This window comes from Corylus avellana, chromosome ca3 (genome assembly GCF_901000735.1).
Source record: "Corylus avellana chromosome ca3, CavTom2PMs-1.0".
NCBI lineage: Eukaryota > Viridiplantae > Streptophyta > Magnoliopsida > Fagales > Betulaceae > Corylus > Corylus avellana.
This window is the reverse complement of record NC_081543.1, coordinates 32,863,031-32,883,163: the sequence shown is the minus strand read 5'-3', so window position 1 is coordinate 32,883,163 and position 20,133 is coordinate 32,863,031. Positions and strand designations below refer to the sequence as shown.

Genomic DNA, 20,133 nt, shown 5'->3' with positions numbered 1-20,133 from the left:
TTCGTATATGACTTAGGTAGTGAAAACTAAACAACACTGTTTTGACTTTGGTAAATTTAGGTCTATATACCATTTTGGCTTTAATAAACCAAACTGCTAACGTCAATGGACGTGAGTGGCATAGCCAGAGAGGCAAGAGCAGCCTCCTCGGACGAAGCGGCTGGAAAGAAGGAAGGAGATAGGCGAACAAGGTAGTGGTCCTCCTGCAGGGGCGATTCACTGGGCACAAGGCCGTGATCGTCCGGTCGTTTGACCTTTATTTTGGAAGTAAACGGTGTTATTTTGGTTAACAGCATCTATGCGGTAGAGAAAAAGCTGGATCCCTTCATTTCAAATTGTAATTGATTTTTCCCTACTCCCTCTTTGAATAAAATAATAATAATAATAATAATAATAATAATAATAATTATTGATGTTTCTGTTCATGACTTTTGTTTCGTTAGTATATTGCAGGATTTCAACTCTCCTCTGCCACGCATCTTACGTTTCTTACGCAACATCTCACTAATTAATAAATGGTATAAGATTTCAAGATTTCTTGTCCATGTCCCCCACCTTAGTCTAGTCTTGCAACATCCCCATCAGTGTGGTGAGCACTAACATATTTTCTTTCTCCCCCCGCCCCCCAATTACAAATTTTGTAACGTTCGACTTGGAACTTTCAATTAGTGAAGGGTCAAGAGCACAATAGTTTTTCTTTCTCTCCCATCTATCTGTTAATGAAGGCCAACATAATTGAAGGATTGAAGTCCGTACATTATGTTTGCTGTTTTAGTTTTGTAACGTTTGACTTGGAACTTTCAATTATTGAAGGGTCAAGATCACAATAGTGTCCCGAGAAGGTAGGAAACTCTTACAAATTAGTCTCTAAAAATGACGTGTCTTTTAACTTATTTTTTTAAAAAAAAGTGAAAAATACATGTTATTAAAAAAACATATTAAGAACACATATCATTTATAGAGACTAATTTATAAAAAAATTCCTAAAAATCAATTTGTACGACGTTGGTACGTAGTGATTATTAATTCAAGGTAGGGACAAGGATTGATAACTAACAAGCCACCTTTCTTCTATAAAACCTCTTCAACATGATCCTCTCTGGTTACAAATTAAGAGAAATCTAATTACTTACTTAATTGAGATGGCCACCGAAGAAGCTGCAGCAGCTAAAATAGTGGGAGATAAGTACAGGTCTTTCTTATATGATGAAGGAGAGAAGAGCACTGAGTGGAGGCATGGAGGACCTCCTGCATATGATGACGTCAACAAGCTATTTGAAGAAGGCAGGACTAAGGTATACGTGGATGGATGGATGGCCTTCAATATTCCTTCTCCTTTCTGATTTCCCTCTAATATTGATTGTTGCTCGCATGCAATTTATTTGCAGGAATGGCCAAAAGGGTCACTGGAAGAAATAGTACAAAATGCTGTGAAGTCATGGGAGATGGAGCTCTCACACAAGACCCGCTTGAAGGACTTTAAGACCATAAACCCTGACAAGTTCAAGCTCTTCGTTAATGGTAATTAATAAACAATACCCATCAGTTTTTAAATCAAAATTAGCCTCCCTCCAATATTTCATTAATTTGAATTGTGCGACAGGAAGAGAGGGATTAACAGGGGAAGAAACTCTTAAGCTTGGGAGCTACAATGCCCTATTGAAGAACTCTCTGCCAAAGGAGTTCCAGTACTACAAAGCAGAAGAAGAGAGCTTTGAATCGTCTCATGAAGCTTTCCGATCGGTTTTTCCTCGTGGGTTTGCATGGGAAGTGCTTGCTGTTTACACTGGACCTCCTGAAATTGTTTTCAAGTTCAGGCACTGGGGTTTCTCTGAGGGACCCTTTAAAGGACATGCTCCCACCGGAGAGATTGTTCAATTTTATGGATTGGCTACTCTCAAGGTAATATATATATATATATATTGAAATTCATGCAAGTCTCAAACAAAAATCATGCGATCTTGACTATATGCATCCCTTGGTAGGTTGACGAATCTCTAAGGGTAGAAGAGGTGGAGGTCTACTACGATCCGGCGGAGCTATTTGGAGGCCTTCTAAAGGGACCACCCATCTCTGAGTCGCACATCGACCACGAAGCTAATAAAAGTTCAGGCGCTACTCATGGCTGCCCACTCTTCAAATAAATAGTTTAAAAGGATATTATTCCTTTTACCCAACTAAATACTCCATAATCTCCACAATTCTCTTCTTTTCAGGGTTTTGTACTCGGCAAGCTTATCTTTTGTACCCTTATATGCAACTCTCCATATCTATATGAATGTAGTGATAATATCATTATTCTTCTATTTACCAAAGGGGAAAAACGAAAGGGGTTAAAAACTTGCGTTCATGCTTTCCATGATCCAAACAGAGGCTAAATAATATTCTGTAAGAACCAGAGTTACTGTCAGATTAAATTGATTAATGGAAACAAACTATGCAGTCAATTAGTCAAATCATATGCCAAAGGCTAGCTGCAAAGAAGCTTTCTTCAACAATGAAATATTACGGGCCTCAATTGATTAAAAAAACCCAAGATTTCGGTCAGAATACATGCTGCCTTATCTTTGATCTATATATATATATATGTGGAAAAAAATAAAAAAGCTCTCCAAACTATTAGCTGCTTTCATTTTAGCCTCATAATATTCAAAAAGTAATAAAGTAGCCCTCAAATTATCAAACAGTTACATTTTGGTCACTCCGTTAGTCATTACCGTCAAATAGGATGAAAAATTTTAAAACTACGTCGTATTTTGTAAAGTTAAGTTACTAAAATGCTCTTTTGTGAAAATAAATAAATAAATAAAAATTTAAACAAGCAATCAAAACGGCACCATTTTGCTTGAAATTAGGGTTTTCTTACCCTTCCCAAAACAGGCCGTCTTGTTAAGGGTAAGAATTAAAACAAAGGGAGAGGCTTACATACGGTCCTTTTAAACTATCGCAATCTGCGGTAGTTTAAAAAGACCGCTGAGATCTTCTAAAGGAAATTTAAACCCAAAACTGCAGTGCAACGACTCTACCCAAAAATGGAGTCCTCGCCTCTGCCCAGAAGTCTGCAATGTTGACCAGTCGTGCAATAAGCCAATAAGGTGCGCAGTGAAGAGCGCAATGGGAGATGGGCCACACTGTTTTGGTTGATTTTGGCATGTCTTGCCATTATGAATGATGATGGTGCATTGGAAATTTGGTTTTGTTTGCAGCGCCAGACAGAGCCTTCGTCCTCATTTCATTTATGACTTCAAACAAACACCCCATGTCCTACTCTTTCCTTCCTACTCTCTTTTCATTTTCAAAATTCAAATTTTCAATCAACTCCATGTGTGAGTATGACCCATTAGTTTGAATTTGCAGCTGCCTAGCAGTAGCAGATATCTGTGTGTGATGCATTTTTGGTCAAAATTAGGCTGCTCCGAATGAGCTCTAATTAGGAAGTCTGCAATGTTGGAAAATTTTTGGGTTTTCTTCCTTTGGAGAAGAGAGATAACGTTTGGATGGGAGTACTGAACGGGCACCGCAGTTTTGGGTTAAAGGGTTAAAGTTACCCTTTGGAAGATCTCAGCGGTCCTTTTAAACTACCGCAGCTCTCCCTAAAACAAAATTCCCCCAACCCACGCATACGCCCAGAAGAGTTTGGTTTGAATTGTACAGAACCAAGCACGTGATTTCAAGACCAGCTTCAATTGTGGCATTAATGGCTCCAACAGCAGGTGACAAGCTTGTCAACAAAACCAACTTTTCCCTCAACATCAATACTGCCGTCATAGGAGTGTGTAGCGGGGCAATTACTTCCATAGCCGTTTCCACAACCACCGAGTTGTTTGCGTCAAAAAATTTCTCCATAAATCACAATGTTGTGGTTGCAAATATCCCAATAGGATCCTTTGTTTTTGGCTACTTGGCAGCTCTTCTTTACCGCATGGAAATGGAGATGGCAAGTGCATGGGGATGGAATGCTATAGGAAGACCTTCATCATCTGGGTTGGGTAAGAGAACCCTAAAAAAATTGGAAGGTGTCGTGAGGGAGAAGGAGGTCTGGACGTATTTGTGGGGTTGGGAGAATTTTGTTTTAATTCTTACCCTTACCAAAACAGCGCCGTTTTGGTAAGGGTAAGGAAACCCTAATTTCAAGCAAAATGGCACATTTTTGATTGTTTGTTTTAAATTTTTTTTGGGGATAAATGCAAAATTGATCCTTGTGGTTGGCCTAATTTATAAATCACTCCATATGGTTTAAAAAATAATTTATAGGTCCTTAGGGTAGGCTAAAATAACATTTTACTTCCTGAACTCACTTTCCATTAAATGACTTAACCGAAACTGTTATATTGTCACATCACACCCAATAAAAATAAGACATATATATTTTTTTATTTATGCTTTTAAAAAATAACAAATAAGCTTTTCCACGTCATTTTGAGGCTCTAAGACACACTCCACATCAAATTAAATAAACCTAATCCCTCTATATCTCTTATGCCACCGTCGTCTTTATCTTCCCTAACGATTCTTGCCATCGTCTTCATCTTCCCCAGCGATTCTTGCTATCATATTCATCTTCGTCTTTATCTTCCCACCAATTCTTACGTCCATCTCCAGGTGAGCTGTTAGGTTTCATAGTACGACTGAAATTGCCAAAAACGTTATGATGATAAACCACCTTGCTTTGGAGCTTTTTTACTTTCACCTAGATTTTAGTCGTACTACGAAACCCAACAACTCACCTAGAGATGGACACAAGAATCGGTGGAAAAGATAAAGACAACAACATGAATACAACAACAATAATCATTGGGAAAAATAAAGACGACGACAGCAAGGGGATATAGAGGGATTATGTTTATTTAATTTGACGAGAAGTGTGTTGGAACCTCAAAATGACGGGAAATAGCTTATTTGTCTTTTTTTTTTTTTAAAAAAATATAAATAAAAAAGAACACATGTTTTATTTTTATTGGGTGTGATATGATAAATGTAATAATTTCCGTTAAGTTATTTAATGAAAAATGAATTTAGAGAGTAAAATGTTATTTTGACCTACCCTAGGAACTTATAAATTATTTTTAAACCACATGGAGTAATTTGTAAATTAGGTCAACCACAAGGACCAATTTTGCATTTATCCTTTTTTTTTTTTTTTTTTCACAAAAAGGCATTTTAGTAACTTAACCTTACCAAAACAACGTAGTTTTGAATTTTCCATACTATTTAACAGTAATGACTAACGAATAGGCCAAAATGTAACTGTTTGGTAGTTTGGAGGGCTTTTTTATATTTTTCTCATATATATATATATATATATATATATATATCTATATAAGTAATAACCAGTCTTATTAAAAGCATAAGGCTCCCCTAAATACACCCGAAGTATACAAGGAAATCGTCATATCTTTGATACAAATATATCACATTTAAAAAAATAAAAAATAAAATAAAATTGTGCATTATGGCATTAATTACACATTCATTCCACCAAAAGTAGAAAGAATAATATTGGGCATCAAAGAAAAACCTCACTTTGTTGAAATTCAATTTTGGGGTCTACACCACGGCGGCATTCGTCTACAAGAGCTAAACTTAACATTTCAGTGCAGAACTGATCATCGGGTTTCAGCCACAAAGCCTGGATTTGGTAGCAAGAACAGTGAGAACAAATTCAAACCAGTGAAGCAAACCAAACAAAAAGTTAATAAGAAGAATTTCTTATTCAATCTTCCTTTCATGAAAAGGTTATTGTGATATCAAGTAACTCACCATTTTAGTGAACATTCTAAAACATTTTTACAGAAAAGTTTAAGGTAGATAACCATGATCATCCTTGTAGCCATCATAAATAACTGGACCATCAACTAATTATATCAAATAACTTCTAATTTCTCTATCAATGACAAACATCCAATTCTTTAAACACAACGTAAATCAAAACAATGCTAAAATTTTTCAAGGGATGCCCAAGTGGACTAAACTAAATCATTCATTACGCACCTTGTGATAGTATGCGATTGCTGCAGTAAAGTTGTCCTGCACATATGTCAAAAAGGGAGAGAAACAGAAACATCAACATGAGAATTGTCATTATAATTTTCAGGGTTGAGAAGGCAAACATATACTTGAACTATTTCCACGCAAGAAAATGTCAATTTAATCATTTCATATTAAATGCAAAGTTATAAACCTCTCCCATGAATGCCTGGAATGTAAATTATTGTCAAGATTTTCATAGCCCATTTCGAACACAAAAGACAATAGCTAGCAAAAGGAAAAATACATAAATGACATCTTGAGGAAGAAAAAAAAAATATCAACAACAGTAGATAAAGATAAGGCTAAAAGAGTACCAGAGAATTTATTCGTCTTTTACAAGAAAAATTATTTAAAAAATTTAAGTTTATGTAGGTACTGCATAATTATTAAGTTGTAAAAACCATTACAGCATACGCAAGTTTACAAGAAATAGGTAACATTCTGGAGAAATGCTAAACATTCCAAATTTTTGTTCCAAAAGTTGGTTTCTAAATGATGTGTCACCATTGTATGAGTTGGTGACACATTTTCCAAAATAATAAATCTCATGAGATAGTGACACATCATTTGAGAATTAACTTTTAGGAAGAAAATTTAAGATGTGTAACACTTCTCAACATTCTGTCTGCAAACCTTTCTTTTGAAAATCAGCTTGTTCAACAGGATGCATTACAGGATACAATCGATCAGCTTTATTTTCTTTTGAAAGATCTCACTCTCAAAATCACAGTTTAACTGACTTTATAACAAATTAGCTCCTTGGCAAGAGCTAGTCTATGTCGATAGAAATTCTATCTTGGAAAACTAAAATGTAAGGTTTAGAGTATTCAATACACAAAGAAAACCATTTCCATCACAACTGTTTTATATACTTCTCACATGTACAACAAGAAGAATTGATTGTCAACAAATTTGAATTCATCAATGATGACATTCAAAAACTACCCCCCCCCCAAAAAAAAAAAAAAAAACAAAAACAAAAACAAAAAGCCACAACTAAGAATTTCTAAATCTCCAAGTAGTTGATATTACTTATATCAAAGAAGAGATAGTTTTTGAAATAATTGAATCACATTTTTTTCATTTGTATTCTTCAGAAAAATGCATTGAAAAGCTCAACATGCTCATATCTAGGCCGAGGATAATTTTACCACATAAGCAAGGCTTGGAATATAGGAATATGGGTTTCACCTTATGGGTAACACAAGCAACCTAATAAATTACTATTTATCTCAAAAATTTTAAAAAATAGTGAATTTAATCACTTATCCATTATTATAATACTATCATTTACGTGTTGGGCCTAGACTCTCCCTCAATAAGTGGGGCCCAACACAAAAATTTTAACTTTATAGTGTGAAGTCAAGATTTAAACTCAAGAAATATGCTTTGATACCATAATAAATTAACATTTTTTTTCTTTCAAGAGGCTAAGTTGATGAGAAATGGTAAATTTTAATCACTTAACAATTATTTAACACAGCCACGCAAGACTAAAAAAATGGAAATCCCAGTTCAAAATATGAAACAAGTTTGCACCAAGAGAGTAAGTAAAGGGATCAACATTTTTCCTTCGGTAAAGGCCCATCTAGGATGTCTTTGAATTATTAATTGATATGACTTGTCTTGATTGGAACGATTGAAGAAAGAAAGAATGGTGGCCCCTTTCGCCTAGGGTGTATTGTCGGAGAACAACGTCGGGGACAGGGTGAGAACCTTAAGTTGGTTACGCCCTTTAAGTGTTGGTTCTTCTAATTGATATTGATTTTGCTTTCCTATCAAGTACCATATTTTGAATATTATGATCAACCATATAACGTAATCCGACACGAGTACTCGAAGCTCAAAAAAGTCATTCAAAGTTGTTTTCCCTGCATGCTCAAAATCATTTCAACTCAATGTAGGACCTCAAAAACATATAACATGTGCACAAGTAAGTGGGCATGCTCACCATCACAATAATCATAGCAGTTTAAGAAGAAGCAGTTGCTCCCCTAAATTGTGCACAATCGCAGGCTCCATAACAACTGATCGATCTACTAAGCACTTATTTCTAGAGCCTAGAGGTAAGCATTCAAAGAAATTCTAAAAAGGCAAGAAGTTGGGTATTTGGTCTCACTAGAGTTATGATGATAATGAAGAAACAAATATATATATATATATATATATATATATATATATATATATATATATAGAGAGAGAGAGAGAGAGAGAGAGAGAGAGCATAGGAAAATGTTTGATACCTGCAAGTGGTAAGTGTATGCAAGACCTGAATAAGTGCTTGCACTTCTTGTTGTTAATGTGAGTGCTTTCTCATAATGTGAAATTGCTTCATGGTACATCCTGCCACATGGTAGGTATCTATGCTTAGTACTTGCAAAATCTTATTGGTCACTATTTCTATAAATCACAACACAGAGGATGTGAACTAAGATCAGTAGGAGGACAAGGATGCAGCATAGAGGATGTGAAATTCACCTACATAAATCAATGCAACAAAAACACAAAAGCTATTGCCACAAGAGAAACTACCATGATTTCCAAGGAAAACACCCCAACTAGTTAAAAATCCTCTGCAAGTAAAAATCTTCTAGTGATCTCCAAGTTATTTACACCACAAAACCATTTTACAGACCAGTCGGATTGCTTGACACTTTAGCAGTCAGACATTTTCCGGCCTAAACCTAGACTCCCATATCGACCTACCAACCAGGGAAGAAAAAAAAAAAAAAAGATTAAAAAGACAATCTTGCCCAAGACAATCCAGCTGCTGTGCACTGACACTACTGCTAATCACCTGACCCAACTGCCACCTTGGTAACGAAACACCATAACAGCACTAACACCATCTAAGACCCTGCCTCAAATTGGCATTGCCGGCTTTGCAACCACTGCATCAGCAACTCTCACAACAGACACCCCTCTAACTCACCAGGTAAAATAACAACTTACAAAAGCCACATTAGCACCCCCCACCACAATGATCACTTTCTTATGTGCAAAACCAACAACACATCGAGCACCTTCATCTCATGTGCCCCATTCAAAATGAACAATATGAGCTAGCATAAACACTAGACAGCACAAAATATTAAATTTTTTTACATGGAAATTTAAAAAGAGATAATCCTTTTCCAATATTAATATATAATTTAACTAGAGATCATGAATATTTGAAGCATATTTTCTTCCATAAGTTCAAGGTAATATTTTGCTGACATTATTCAAAACGCTATCCTATTTTTTATTTTATTTTTTTATTTTTTCTTTTTACCTATCAAAAAAAGTTACATCAGCAATATGTACAATGCGAAGAAAAAAAAAATACTCCTTTGGTCACAAAATAAATGTTTTTGATATGAAATGACATGATTACTAATGAAAAGGTAAAAATATAACGATATTCCTACAATATCCTTTACTTTATACTAGAGTGACACAACCGTCAATAAGAATCTTGTCTAGTTTTTTCAGAAAAAGGTGAGTACAATACAAGAAAATGAAGAAGCACGAACTTCCATTTATAGAAAATGAACATATATTTTGGGATGTCCCAAAGAGGGAATAAACATGAATATTGGGACTGAGGGAGTAGTTAACTCACAGTTCTAGATACAATTACAAAGCCACTCATTGCTCAAAAAGCAAAAGGAATTCTACATTTCAATCCAATAGGAAATGGCTCCTCTACAAAAGAAAACTCCAGGAAGTAAAAAAGCCCTAAAAATTCATTTCAATGACATACTTTAATTTTCGGTATGCATGGGCAAGATTAACCACTGTCGGCTCCCATAATTCACTTAAAGGGGATGGAATGTGAGCCAAAGTCTTCTCGAACCACCACACAGCTTTATTATACCTGATTAAAATACAAAACTATGGTGGTCAAAATCAGCCAAAAATGTATGAATTACAAGATGTACAGGTCAAGAGGGGCATATATGATCCATTCTCACAACATTGATCCTTCATAAAAATTTGTTTTGGGCCACTAGAGGGCTAAAGAAGTATACAATCAAACTATAAAGCAGTGAAATCCACTAAAAAACATTAAACTTACATGTCTCATAATTGATACTCACTGCATATCTGGTGGTGAATTTACAAATCAAGATCAAGACCATAATTAGGTTCAGAATTTTCTTCTTAATTTAAGATTTTAAGTTGTCTGGCATCAAAAGTGCAGCTTATGTATGTAAAACAGAAGATCTAGTTAGTTCAAACGCTAACAAAGTTAAAGAACCTTACTTATAAATGTGAAATAACCATTTAAAAACAGTATTTACTAATTTCAGCAGAATTTGACGAGATTCTACAATCCACTTCTCAGGTAAACAACTGTCACCGAAGCTAAAACTTAAATGGCAAGATTATACATCATGTCTTCTAAAGGTTACAAATTTTGACAAACTCAAAAAATAATTAACAGAACCCTGAAGTTAACATTTTATTCATGCAATCTTTGTCTAAATTTAATGAAGAGTTGAAATTTCATAAATACAAATTGTTTCAATCAGGTGACTAAGTTTAGTTACCAGTCCAACTTCCAAAATTTTCAAACTTACCATCTAGTCTATTAAACATGAGGAATATAAACTTTAATGAAAATATACACTTCGCAAGAATATTATGCAATGAAATAGAGGACATATTCATGAGGGGAAAACATCCTTACTCTTTCATATTATAAGCGACAACACCAAGTTCGTTATATACAAGAGGATCTGAGGGGCATATCGCCTTGGCCTGGGCAAGAAACTGAAGAGAAATAGGTCTATCAATAAAAAAAAGAATAAACGTGAAGAGATGTGATAGAGAAGCCACCAAAGCTGCTTAAAAAAACAAGAAAAGCAATAAAGTGAGACGATCAAAATACTAGTTCCAAGGAACTAATATGGCTAATTTATGTTCCTGAACAATCCACAGATGTCTTTGCTATATAATCAGATTATAGGATTCAGTATTCCAGATTGATTTAATCAAGAAGGATATAAATCTTGTCACTTCCAAGCAAAGGGGAAAACACATCAACTTCGCACACTTCTAATCCTACGCATGCAATAGATCCGAAAGAACGTTATCCTTCAGGATTATGAGACTGAAAGTGTTCTCCAATACAAGGGAGAATGGCGCTGTGGATGTTAATCAGAAATGTACTCAGACAAGGTTTATTCAGGATATTCCAGTTGTTAGGAATATGATATTGGGGTATTTTGGCAATTGGAAATCCCAATGATCAAGATTGTCTAAATTCTATTATAGAAATTAGCTGTTTATGGGATCTGTTGACTCATATCCTTGTTGGATATTAGAAATCTAGAATTCTTCAATCAAGAAAAAATTCTTTTAAAACGTTTGCACTTTTCTTGCAAATTTCAGTTTTCTAAAATTGTCTATGTTTTCATTCAAATCAGCTAGGAGTTTTATCTCAGGTTGCAAACCAGTCAAAGGGAGTTTTTCAATATTTATAAATTTTCTATATTAGATAAAGAGACACTACCATATAATGATTTTTTCAGAGATAGGGATGTTAAGATGGATTTCTGGCAAACTAGGAAACAAAATATAAGATGGGGATGTCACTAATTGAAGATAAAATGAATGAGAATCGTTTATGATGGTTTCAGCATGTGCAACACAGGCCTATAAATGCAGCAGTCCAAAAAAGTGATGGTGGAGCAAAATGGCCAAAATGCAGGCCAAAAAATGATTTGGGTAGAAATTTTAAGAAAGACTTGATTTCTAGATCGGTAACTAAGGACATGGCCCTTGATAGGACCGGGCTATGTGAAAGGATCAACAGAACCAATCAAACCTAGTTAGTATTAACTATTAACGCTTAGTTGAGTTGAGTTATATGTTTGAAAAGAAATAAATAATATATTATAAATAACTATCTAGCTTCTTTGGCAATGGCCTTATTAACCTTTTGCATACTAAAGACCAAGTCAATGGTGTGAAATATTTGTCTTCTTTCCAAATGGGTTTTGATATCTTTCTTTTTCTAGAATATGAAGTTTTTAATACAAGAATTGGAACATGTATAATAGAAAACTTGAAGTGTGATAAAAAAAAAAAGAGAAAAATCTCAAGTCATAGTTCACACCAAGTTTTGTATCAACACCCAATAACCTTTATTAGCCATGACTGCTTTTCTATCAAAATCAAGAAACAAAAAATCACAAACATATGAATCAGTTTTAGCTTGAAATCTAACCACGATATAGTTAACATCACACTTTTATTAGGATAGATTTTATATAACTCTACAGATCTTACTATGGATATGGAAATGAGGATGCAACTCAATACTGTGTGACACGTTCGACTCTATATTAGTACTTTGTAAAGAAGTTTACCAAAATCATTTTGGAAAAGAAGTATAATTAGCTGGATTGAACTTAACAGTGATATCCGCGAGACAAGTTCATATAATAGTCTTCGTGTGCTACAACATGGGAAGACTTCACATTTCTTGCTAGAATCAAAATCACAAATGTCAATTTGCCAATATTTACATAAAGGTAAGTAACCTGCGCAGCAAGCTTGTAGCTGTGGGTTCGCAGATACTCCATCCCAATGTACAAAGATGCTAAATGGCACCTGGAAGAAGTGAATATCAAGAGTTAACCTACAAATAAAAGATGCAGACTACTACTTAAGTTCATTTTTAGACGCTTATCTGCAACCATGACATTCTGTTACACAGTTTTGTCTAAGACAGAAAACAACTTTAACCAGAGATCAAAATGCCAGGATTCTTGAGCTACAGAGGTCCATAGGAACAAAAATTATAGGAGATTTAAAGTCTAATTCCATTGGAAAGCATTTTGGAAATCTAAAGATGAAAATGTAAGCCGTCTTTCTAATAGAGGATAATATGAAGCTACAGTTTACATTTATATATGGAAAAGTTCATATAATTAAAGAATTACAGACTAATGGCAAAAAAATTAAAGAAATTCCATCAGAGATTTTCTGATTGAAATTTCCGAATGGTTCATTTTAATGCTTTTGGACTCTCAGAACCTAAATTCCTGATTCAATCACTAATGATACCGGCCTAATATATTCTGCTAAGAGTGTGCAGCCAGACGAGGCAGTCCAAAAGTAGTTTATCAAAATGATCAAGTAGGTCAAAACAAAATGTTTATATAAGCAAGAGTCCTAGATATTCAGTCAGTATTTATGCACTAAATGATTATCAATTTTGTGATATTCTCTAGGCACTTAGAATTAGGAATCTGAATTCCAGTGTAATACAATTCTATGAGTCTTATGGTTAGGGAGACTGCAAATAACATCTGTTTTCAAATACTTCTTGTAAAGGAGTAAAGAAGGGCCATTTACTGGGATACTTTGGAGTGCAATTCTCTTTTCTGTCAGTTTATGTCAAGCTTTTGGTTGACAAATACTTTCAGATCCATTGCTTTACTGAGATATTTAAATTTGTTCAAAAAAAAAAAAAAATCAACAGCCAGCTTTTGGCTGCATCCATTAGATAGTTAGATATTGACAATTTTTCTTAATGATATTCCTCATCATTTTCCATTCAAATATAAGAGAGAGGGAGAGAGAGAGAGGAGAAACAGGGGGGGGAGAGGGGTTCATAACTTAGTATAATTAATGGAAACAACTTACCATAATTTCATAATTGCTACTTCAAAAATCAAAACCTAGTTTGTTCTGCTGTGGTAAACTACAATTTATCAGGCTAATACCTTAATTTAACTCAAGACACATCATAGTTATCAATAAAGAAGTTGTGGGCCAATGAATTTTACATTAAGAAAGTAAAATTAATCATTCACTCTTTTGGTTGCTGAGCTTGCAGATAAAAGACACATCAAACTTCTTTTAATATCATAACATTCAACCCAAAAATGACTGGATGACAAATTCTGCAAGTGGCATGTTAAGGCTACCTATGCACATGCACGGTAAGTTTTTAATAATTATAGTCAAATTAACTAAACAAAATAACTAATTGAGTTTTAAAAAAAAGGGGAAAAATGCAAAATCAATCCATGTGGTTTAGCTGATTTACAATTAGCTCCCTGTAGTACCAAAATGAACTCAAAAGTTTTTAAGGTAAGCCAAAAAAAACAATTCACTCTCTACAGTCAAATTTCGTTCACTGAATTAACAGATTCCAATAGTGTGACATGCCTGAGCCAAAAAAATTATGGCATATGGCATACTTAAGTTAGTGTCAAACTAACGGAATTTGTTAAGTTAATGGACGGAATTTGATTGTAGGTAGTAAATTATTTTTTTGGCATACCTCAAGGACCTCTGAGTTCATTTTGATACCAGAGGGAACTAATTATAAACCAGCTAAACTACAGGGATTGATTTTGCATTTTTTCCCTAAAAAAAAAAAAAAAAAAAAATGTTTATAAGCATACTAAACACAAAATTAAGCAAGGTCAACTAGAATTTCTAATACAAATATATTTCTTCATTATATAGCCAAGTGGAAGAAAAAGACTTCAATTATGTTTCACTTAGAATAAGAGCAATCGAACAATAAAATACCCTGGAAATAAACGAGCAGCAGTGCGATATGCCGACATTGCTTGATCACCCTCCTCTTTAGCAGCATGTGCATTTCCATAGCCTATCCAAGCAGGTGGAAATGTGCCATCTAGAGTCGCAGCCTTGCTGTGGAGTAGAACAAAGCCAATAAGAAATGAGTTTTGATTACACAATCACATAAACTTATAAAATTAACAGACATGCCAGATAAGACAGGTTTAAATAATGACTTAGAAATACATTATTTGCTTAGAATTGTATTATCGGAAACCAAACGAGCAATACAAATGTTACACATTCTATTTGCAACAAGTAGATCAGGAAACAAAGCACTTGACCCTTCTTTCTTTCTTTTTATAAGTATTAAACAACTTATTAGGAAAACGTGAAAGGGCACAACCCAAATACACAAGAAGTATACAATAGAAACACCAAATAATCAAGATCTAATATTGCAATTATTGAAAGGGAAGAAAAAAACAAAGATGCCTAGGAATCCCCAAAACACTTATTAATTTCAAATGAGGGCTGTTTGATTTTAAATCATACTACAATGTCCTTGTTCCCCACGATAACACTCATTTCCTTTGGATAAGTATTTGGCAAAATAAGGCTCTTCTTAGAGTGGTTTTCTTTGCTTGGTTGACTGCCTTAGGGAAGATTTAACCATATATAATCTTAGAAAAAAGTAGCATGTCATCATGGTTGATTGATGCTATTCGTGTAAGAGTGGGAGTCAGTAGACCACCTTTTACTACATTGTGAGATGTCTAATGCCCTGTAGAATATCATCTTCAGCCATGTAGGGTTGCCGTGGGTTATGCCTCGTTGAGTGGTAGATCTTTTTTTGTAGAAGTCGAAACTATAGTATATGGGAATATGGTTTCGTCTTGCCTTATGTGGTGTCTTTTTTTTTTTTTTTTTTTTTTTATGCCCGAGAACCCCTCCAAGGTAGGGCCACTAAGTGTACCTATCCCTATCAGGTAAACCTGAGACATAGCTTCGAAGACCGCAAACAGCCGGTCTTAAGGATTTTTTCTTCAAGACTCTTTATCACTAGACAGCTATCGTTGACTTAAATATTTCTATCTCTTATGTTTTTCATGATTTTTTTCTTCTACTAGTTAGGTGTTTCTCCTATATATTTCTTATGTACTAGGGTTACACCTTTTGTGCTTTTTAATAAATTGTGTTTACTTGTAAAAAAATAATTTCAAATGTCTCACACATTTGCATAGATGACTGCCTGTAAGGCCATAACTCTAATACAAGGCCAGGCAACAGATCATGTTCAGGCAGGACCAAACGCCAACTTGGGGCAATCTAAAGAATCTGAACTATAAAATATATCCACCAAATGCATTGGACATGCCCAAGCAGTCAAGCACATTACAAAGAAAATAAATCCATATACATTTGGAGAAAAATAACAAACGTGAATATTCTTAAAAGACCACTAATGTCGGAACTGAAGAATAGTCACAGCCTATTTGCTCAAGTGGAGAGCATAAAGATATACAAACTATAATGAAATAAACTAAGAATACCACACAACTAAGCATACAAACTAAGAATGGTTATACTTTGGAAATTTAGCTGATATAAGGCAGCTCAAAAGTAGGACAATTTTAATTGTGCCTCTATTAATAACATTTGGCGTTTACCTGAAATAACGGCGTGATTGATCATACTTCTTGATACAATAGTAGTAGCAACCAACAGCAAACCATGACAAAGCCCTAAAAAGTGAAAAGTTCTGATAAGTAATCAACTTAAGGCATTAAAAAATCCAATTGCAAGGAAAACCTGAAACCCATTTTCCACAAGATTTTAGACTTTTTTTGTGGTGGTGGTGGGGTGGGGGGAGGATATATAGCAAAATCTATTCTTCAGCTCTTCATTATAACAAAAGCATATGGAATTTCAAACCAAAAGAATAATATCTAAACATACCAAGACAACTAAAATAATATAATAATGAAATCCGCTCTTACTTTTGAGGATAGTCCTTAACTAAATTGCATGCCATAACATAGAGCTCATTTGATTGCCCAAGCTCCATAGCAGCTGCTAAATGCACCAAGGTACTTTTCAGATGAAACGGGTCTTTTTCAAGCAGTCTGTAACACAAATGCTAAAGCTCAGGTCAAATAAAGAGATCTTAGGAATACATTGTAGTTGTATATCCAAACCAGTTGCCAACTTACGCAGAAGTTAGTTCAAAACATTTTTGATACTCCCCACATTGATGGTAGTATTCAGCTTTGCATGCCAAAAGATCTGTGTTGGTTTTTAGTGTACGTTTGATGGATGAATCAGAAGAGTCACTAATACAACTTTCATTTTCAAGTTCTCTGAATTTGGCTTCTACAACACTTTCTTTGTCATACTGGGTAACACAAAATAGAACTGATGATTACACACAAGTAAACAGCAAAAGAAAATCCTCAATCAATGTAATTATAAGAAATCAAAAAGTGCACTAGTTAGAGATCATTGACATGTTTTACATTACGGCAAGTAAGTACTACACTTGCATCTCTGTTTACCTTCTTTATTAAACATGAATAGAATGACAGGAGCCATCCATCTTCTGGGCCGAAATGCAATGATGAGAGTAAACTTGTTTCTGAAATTCAACAGCAACTAGAAAAGTTAAAGAAATGGATCATCTCAACCAAATTAGATAGCTGTTTGAAAGAATGCAGATGCAACTAAATGGATACTGTGGTGGATGAATCACATGTCAAGCCATAACAAGTGACACTATAATAAATTTCACCAGTTATATCAAAAACTAATTAGATAAAGATGAAGTAGAAAATGGAAAATCTGGTTTATCTTCAACAGCCTGGCATATTTAACACAAAGAAAAATATTGTTTAAAGACCTCTTACCTTCCACACACGTCAGCATGTGATTTTCAACAAGACGCTCAAAAGCCTGAGATAGGTACAACCATGAGAAATTTACAAAAAAATACCATCAAATTTATTTAAACAGCTAACGTAAAGCGACTAGAAGAAGTCTTTAAAAATTAATATCTTCAAAAAAAACAAATGACAAAAAGATATGGAGCCGTTAAAATCTCTAATTAGATAAAAACAGGTTATCGAGTTGCTAATTTGGAACTTCCAAACATTTAAAGGAAGTCTACACCATCTGCAGCCATACCCTCAGTCAACGGAGAAGCTATTTTCACTTGATAAATAATCTCATAGATCAATTAGAAAAGGAAAGAGTAAGAAGATTAATATGTACCTCATAACATAAAGGATCAGCTTTGACAGCAGCTATGTACCTTAAAAGATCACAAATGGAGTAAATTAAAGGAGCTTTCTTTTCAACCAAAATCATGCATAATCGTTCATCCTGTAAGGGTACTTAAATAACAATTCTAAAGCTACTAGAAGCAAAAACCAATAAATTGTCATTTTATTTTTATAAGAAAAAAAGCTTACAACTATCTCATGGTTGAGCAAAATATCAGGAGAAACTAACCACTGTCGAGCCTGGGCACGGTTGTCCGATGCTTCGTATGCCTTACCTCTTAGAAAGCATATTGCTGAAGATATCTGTCAGAAGAATGGAAAACCACCTTATACGCTCAAAAATCAACAGAAAAATAATACTGCTAAGTTTAGAGGGGAGTGGGAGAAGAGCCGTTAGACAATATCAGATATCCATCTACACTTATCTCACATAATTCTTTTGTTTTCTTTTTAACTTTTTCAATCAACAATATCTGACCAAAATTATGCACTAGTTTCAACTCAATAATACCAACAACAAAAAAGCCTTTAATCCAAAATACTCTGAGATTTCTACATAATGCCCTTTTTTTTGTCTCCAAGTCGGCTCAAATCGCACCCTACATATTCTCCATTAGTCCCAAACTAACCATAAGCATTTCAAAACAGTTTTGAAGATCAAAGAAAACAAAGAGCTGCATTTCACAGTGTAGTTGCTTCTTGAACAAGCACATTAGTGTCTAAAGTACAGAAATTTCACAATGACATAAATCTACTTAGTGAACAACCTACAGTGCAGCCAAAGATAAGACATAACACCGCCAAAAATAAAAAAAATAAAGCGTTTACATTGATTTCACGATCTTCCCCTTCCTTATCGAGGTACATGGCATTGCAGTCCTTTGTGTCGTACACGTTACCGTGTTCATCCACTTTCGCTTCTCCGAGCATCACTAGGCATTGGTCCCAATCCTTGAGCTCCTCCTAACCACCACAAACACATATAAGCCAAAACGGGAACCAAACAGCACACGCGATAGTTAAAAGCAAACAGGATCGTACGAGGCATTTGGCGGCGAGGTAGCGGAAGCGGAGGTCGCGGAGGACGATCTGGGAGGCGTTGAGGAGGTGGAAGGCGCGGCGGAAGTGGCGGCCGAGGAAGAGGGCCTGGGCCTGCATGTAGATGTCGGCCGGATCGTTGGTGAAGGCGGCGACTTTGTCGGCGAAGAAGATGGCCGACGAGTAGAGATGCTTGCTCACGCAGTCCCTCACCACCCCGCGGAGCTTCTCAATCTCCTCCTCTATCATGTTTCGAGTGCGAGTGAGTGAGTGAGTGAGAGATTTCGGTAAGTAGTGGAGGATTGTGCTGTGCAGAGAGAAGGGGGACAGAAGATTGATTTAGGGGTTTTGTAGAAACTAGAAAGTGGGGGAGAGTGAAATGAGCGGGAGGTTCAGATTTGTGAATGGGCATTTGGGTTTGTTTCAAAGTCTTCAAGGCTTTTTTTTTTTTCTTCTCTCATTTCAATTTTCTGCACTTGCCCATGAATTGAAAACGAAAATTTTTCTACATTTTCAAGTTGCAATTTTAAAAAAAAAACACATTTCCAAATGATACATCTTTTTGCGGGTTTAAACTTACACTTTTAGTCTGGGAAATCGCAATGTCAAACGCACTCTAATAGACTTTATATACAATTGTCATACAACTTGATAAAATCGCAATGAAAATTAGTCATTGTATCAGCTCTTATATATATTTAAAGGCTGGCAAAATAAGTACCTCGTAGGTACCCGTTTATCCTATGCATGTTTTTTTAAGATAAGATTTTAGATAATTCATGCATCTAATCTAAAATCTTATTATAAAAAAGCATGCATAGAATAAACAGGTATATGCCAGATACTTATTTTGCCAACCATTCAATAATTATTTTTTATTGCCATGTCATCAAATTGTATGATAAAAAGAAATTCAACAAGAGTAATACTATTTAATATATTACTATATAATAGTGATAGAATTAAGATAACGTGACACAGTAAAAATCAACCCTTAGTTTTTTTTTTTTTTTTTTTTTTTTAACCAAGGCTTGTTTTATCATAATATTTTGTTTTTGTAATCTTCTAAGAGAATTCTTTATTCCATTTGTTTTTATAATCTTCTAATAGCAATTCAAGGAAAATCCAAAAGAGTTGCGGCAAATGCTTCTCATGATTCAGTTATGTTTGTTATTTTATTATTTTATCTTTTTCATTTTCTCCTCTAAAAACAAAAACATTAACAAATAACTCAAGACCCAAAATTCTCATCAAA

General features: G+C 34.7%; 2 protein-coding genes across 2 annotated transcripts; one reads left to right on the top strand and one right to left on the bottom strand.

Moving 5' to 3' along the window:
* The first annotated feature begins 1,030 nt into the window (after positions 1-1,030).
* Positions 1,031-2,295, top strand: LOC132175575 (pathogen-related protein). The gene is made up of 4 exons (XM_059587553.1): positions 1,031-1,295; positions 1,389-1,521; positions 1,604-1,902; positions 1,986-2,295. The coding sequence occupies exons 1-4, from the start codon at positions 1,143-1,145 to the stop codon at positions 2,142-2,144; spliced, it is 744 nt and encodes a 247-aa protein (XP_059443536.1). The 5' UTR covers positions 1,031-1,142; the 3' UTR covers positions 2,145-2,295.
* A 3,046-nt stretch (positions 2,296-5,341) lies between these two features.
* On the bottom strand, positions 5,342-19,304 carry LOC132176689 (anaphase-promoting complex subunit 6). Its single transcript, XM_059588962.1, has 16 exons — positions 18,882-19,304; positions 18,669-18,803; positions 18,070-18,143; positions 17,830-17,869; positions 17,466-17,511; positions 17,118-17,197; positions 16,776-16,957; positions 16,563-16,688; positions 16,233-16,307; positions 14,569-14,694; positions 12,564-12,633; positions 10,706-10,788; positions 9,776-9,889; positions 8,274-8,373; positions 5,992-6,027; positions 5,342-5,629 (listed from the first exon to the last, which is right to left on the bottom strand). Exons 1-16 carry the CDS (start codon positions 19,125-19,127, stop codon positions 5,507-5,509), a joined length of 1,656 nt encoding a protein of 551 aa, XP_059444945.1. The 5' UTR covers positions 19,128-19,304; the 3' UTR covers positions 5,342-5,506.
* Positions 19,305-20,133: the final 829 nt, after the last annotated feature.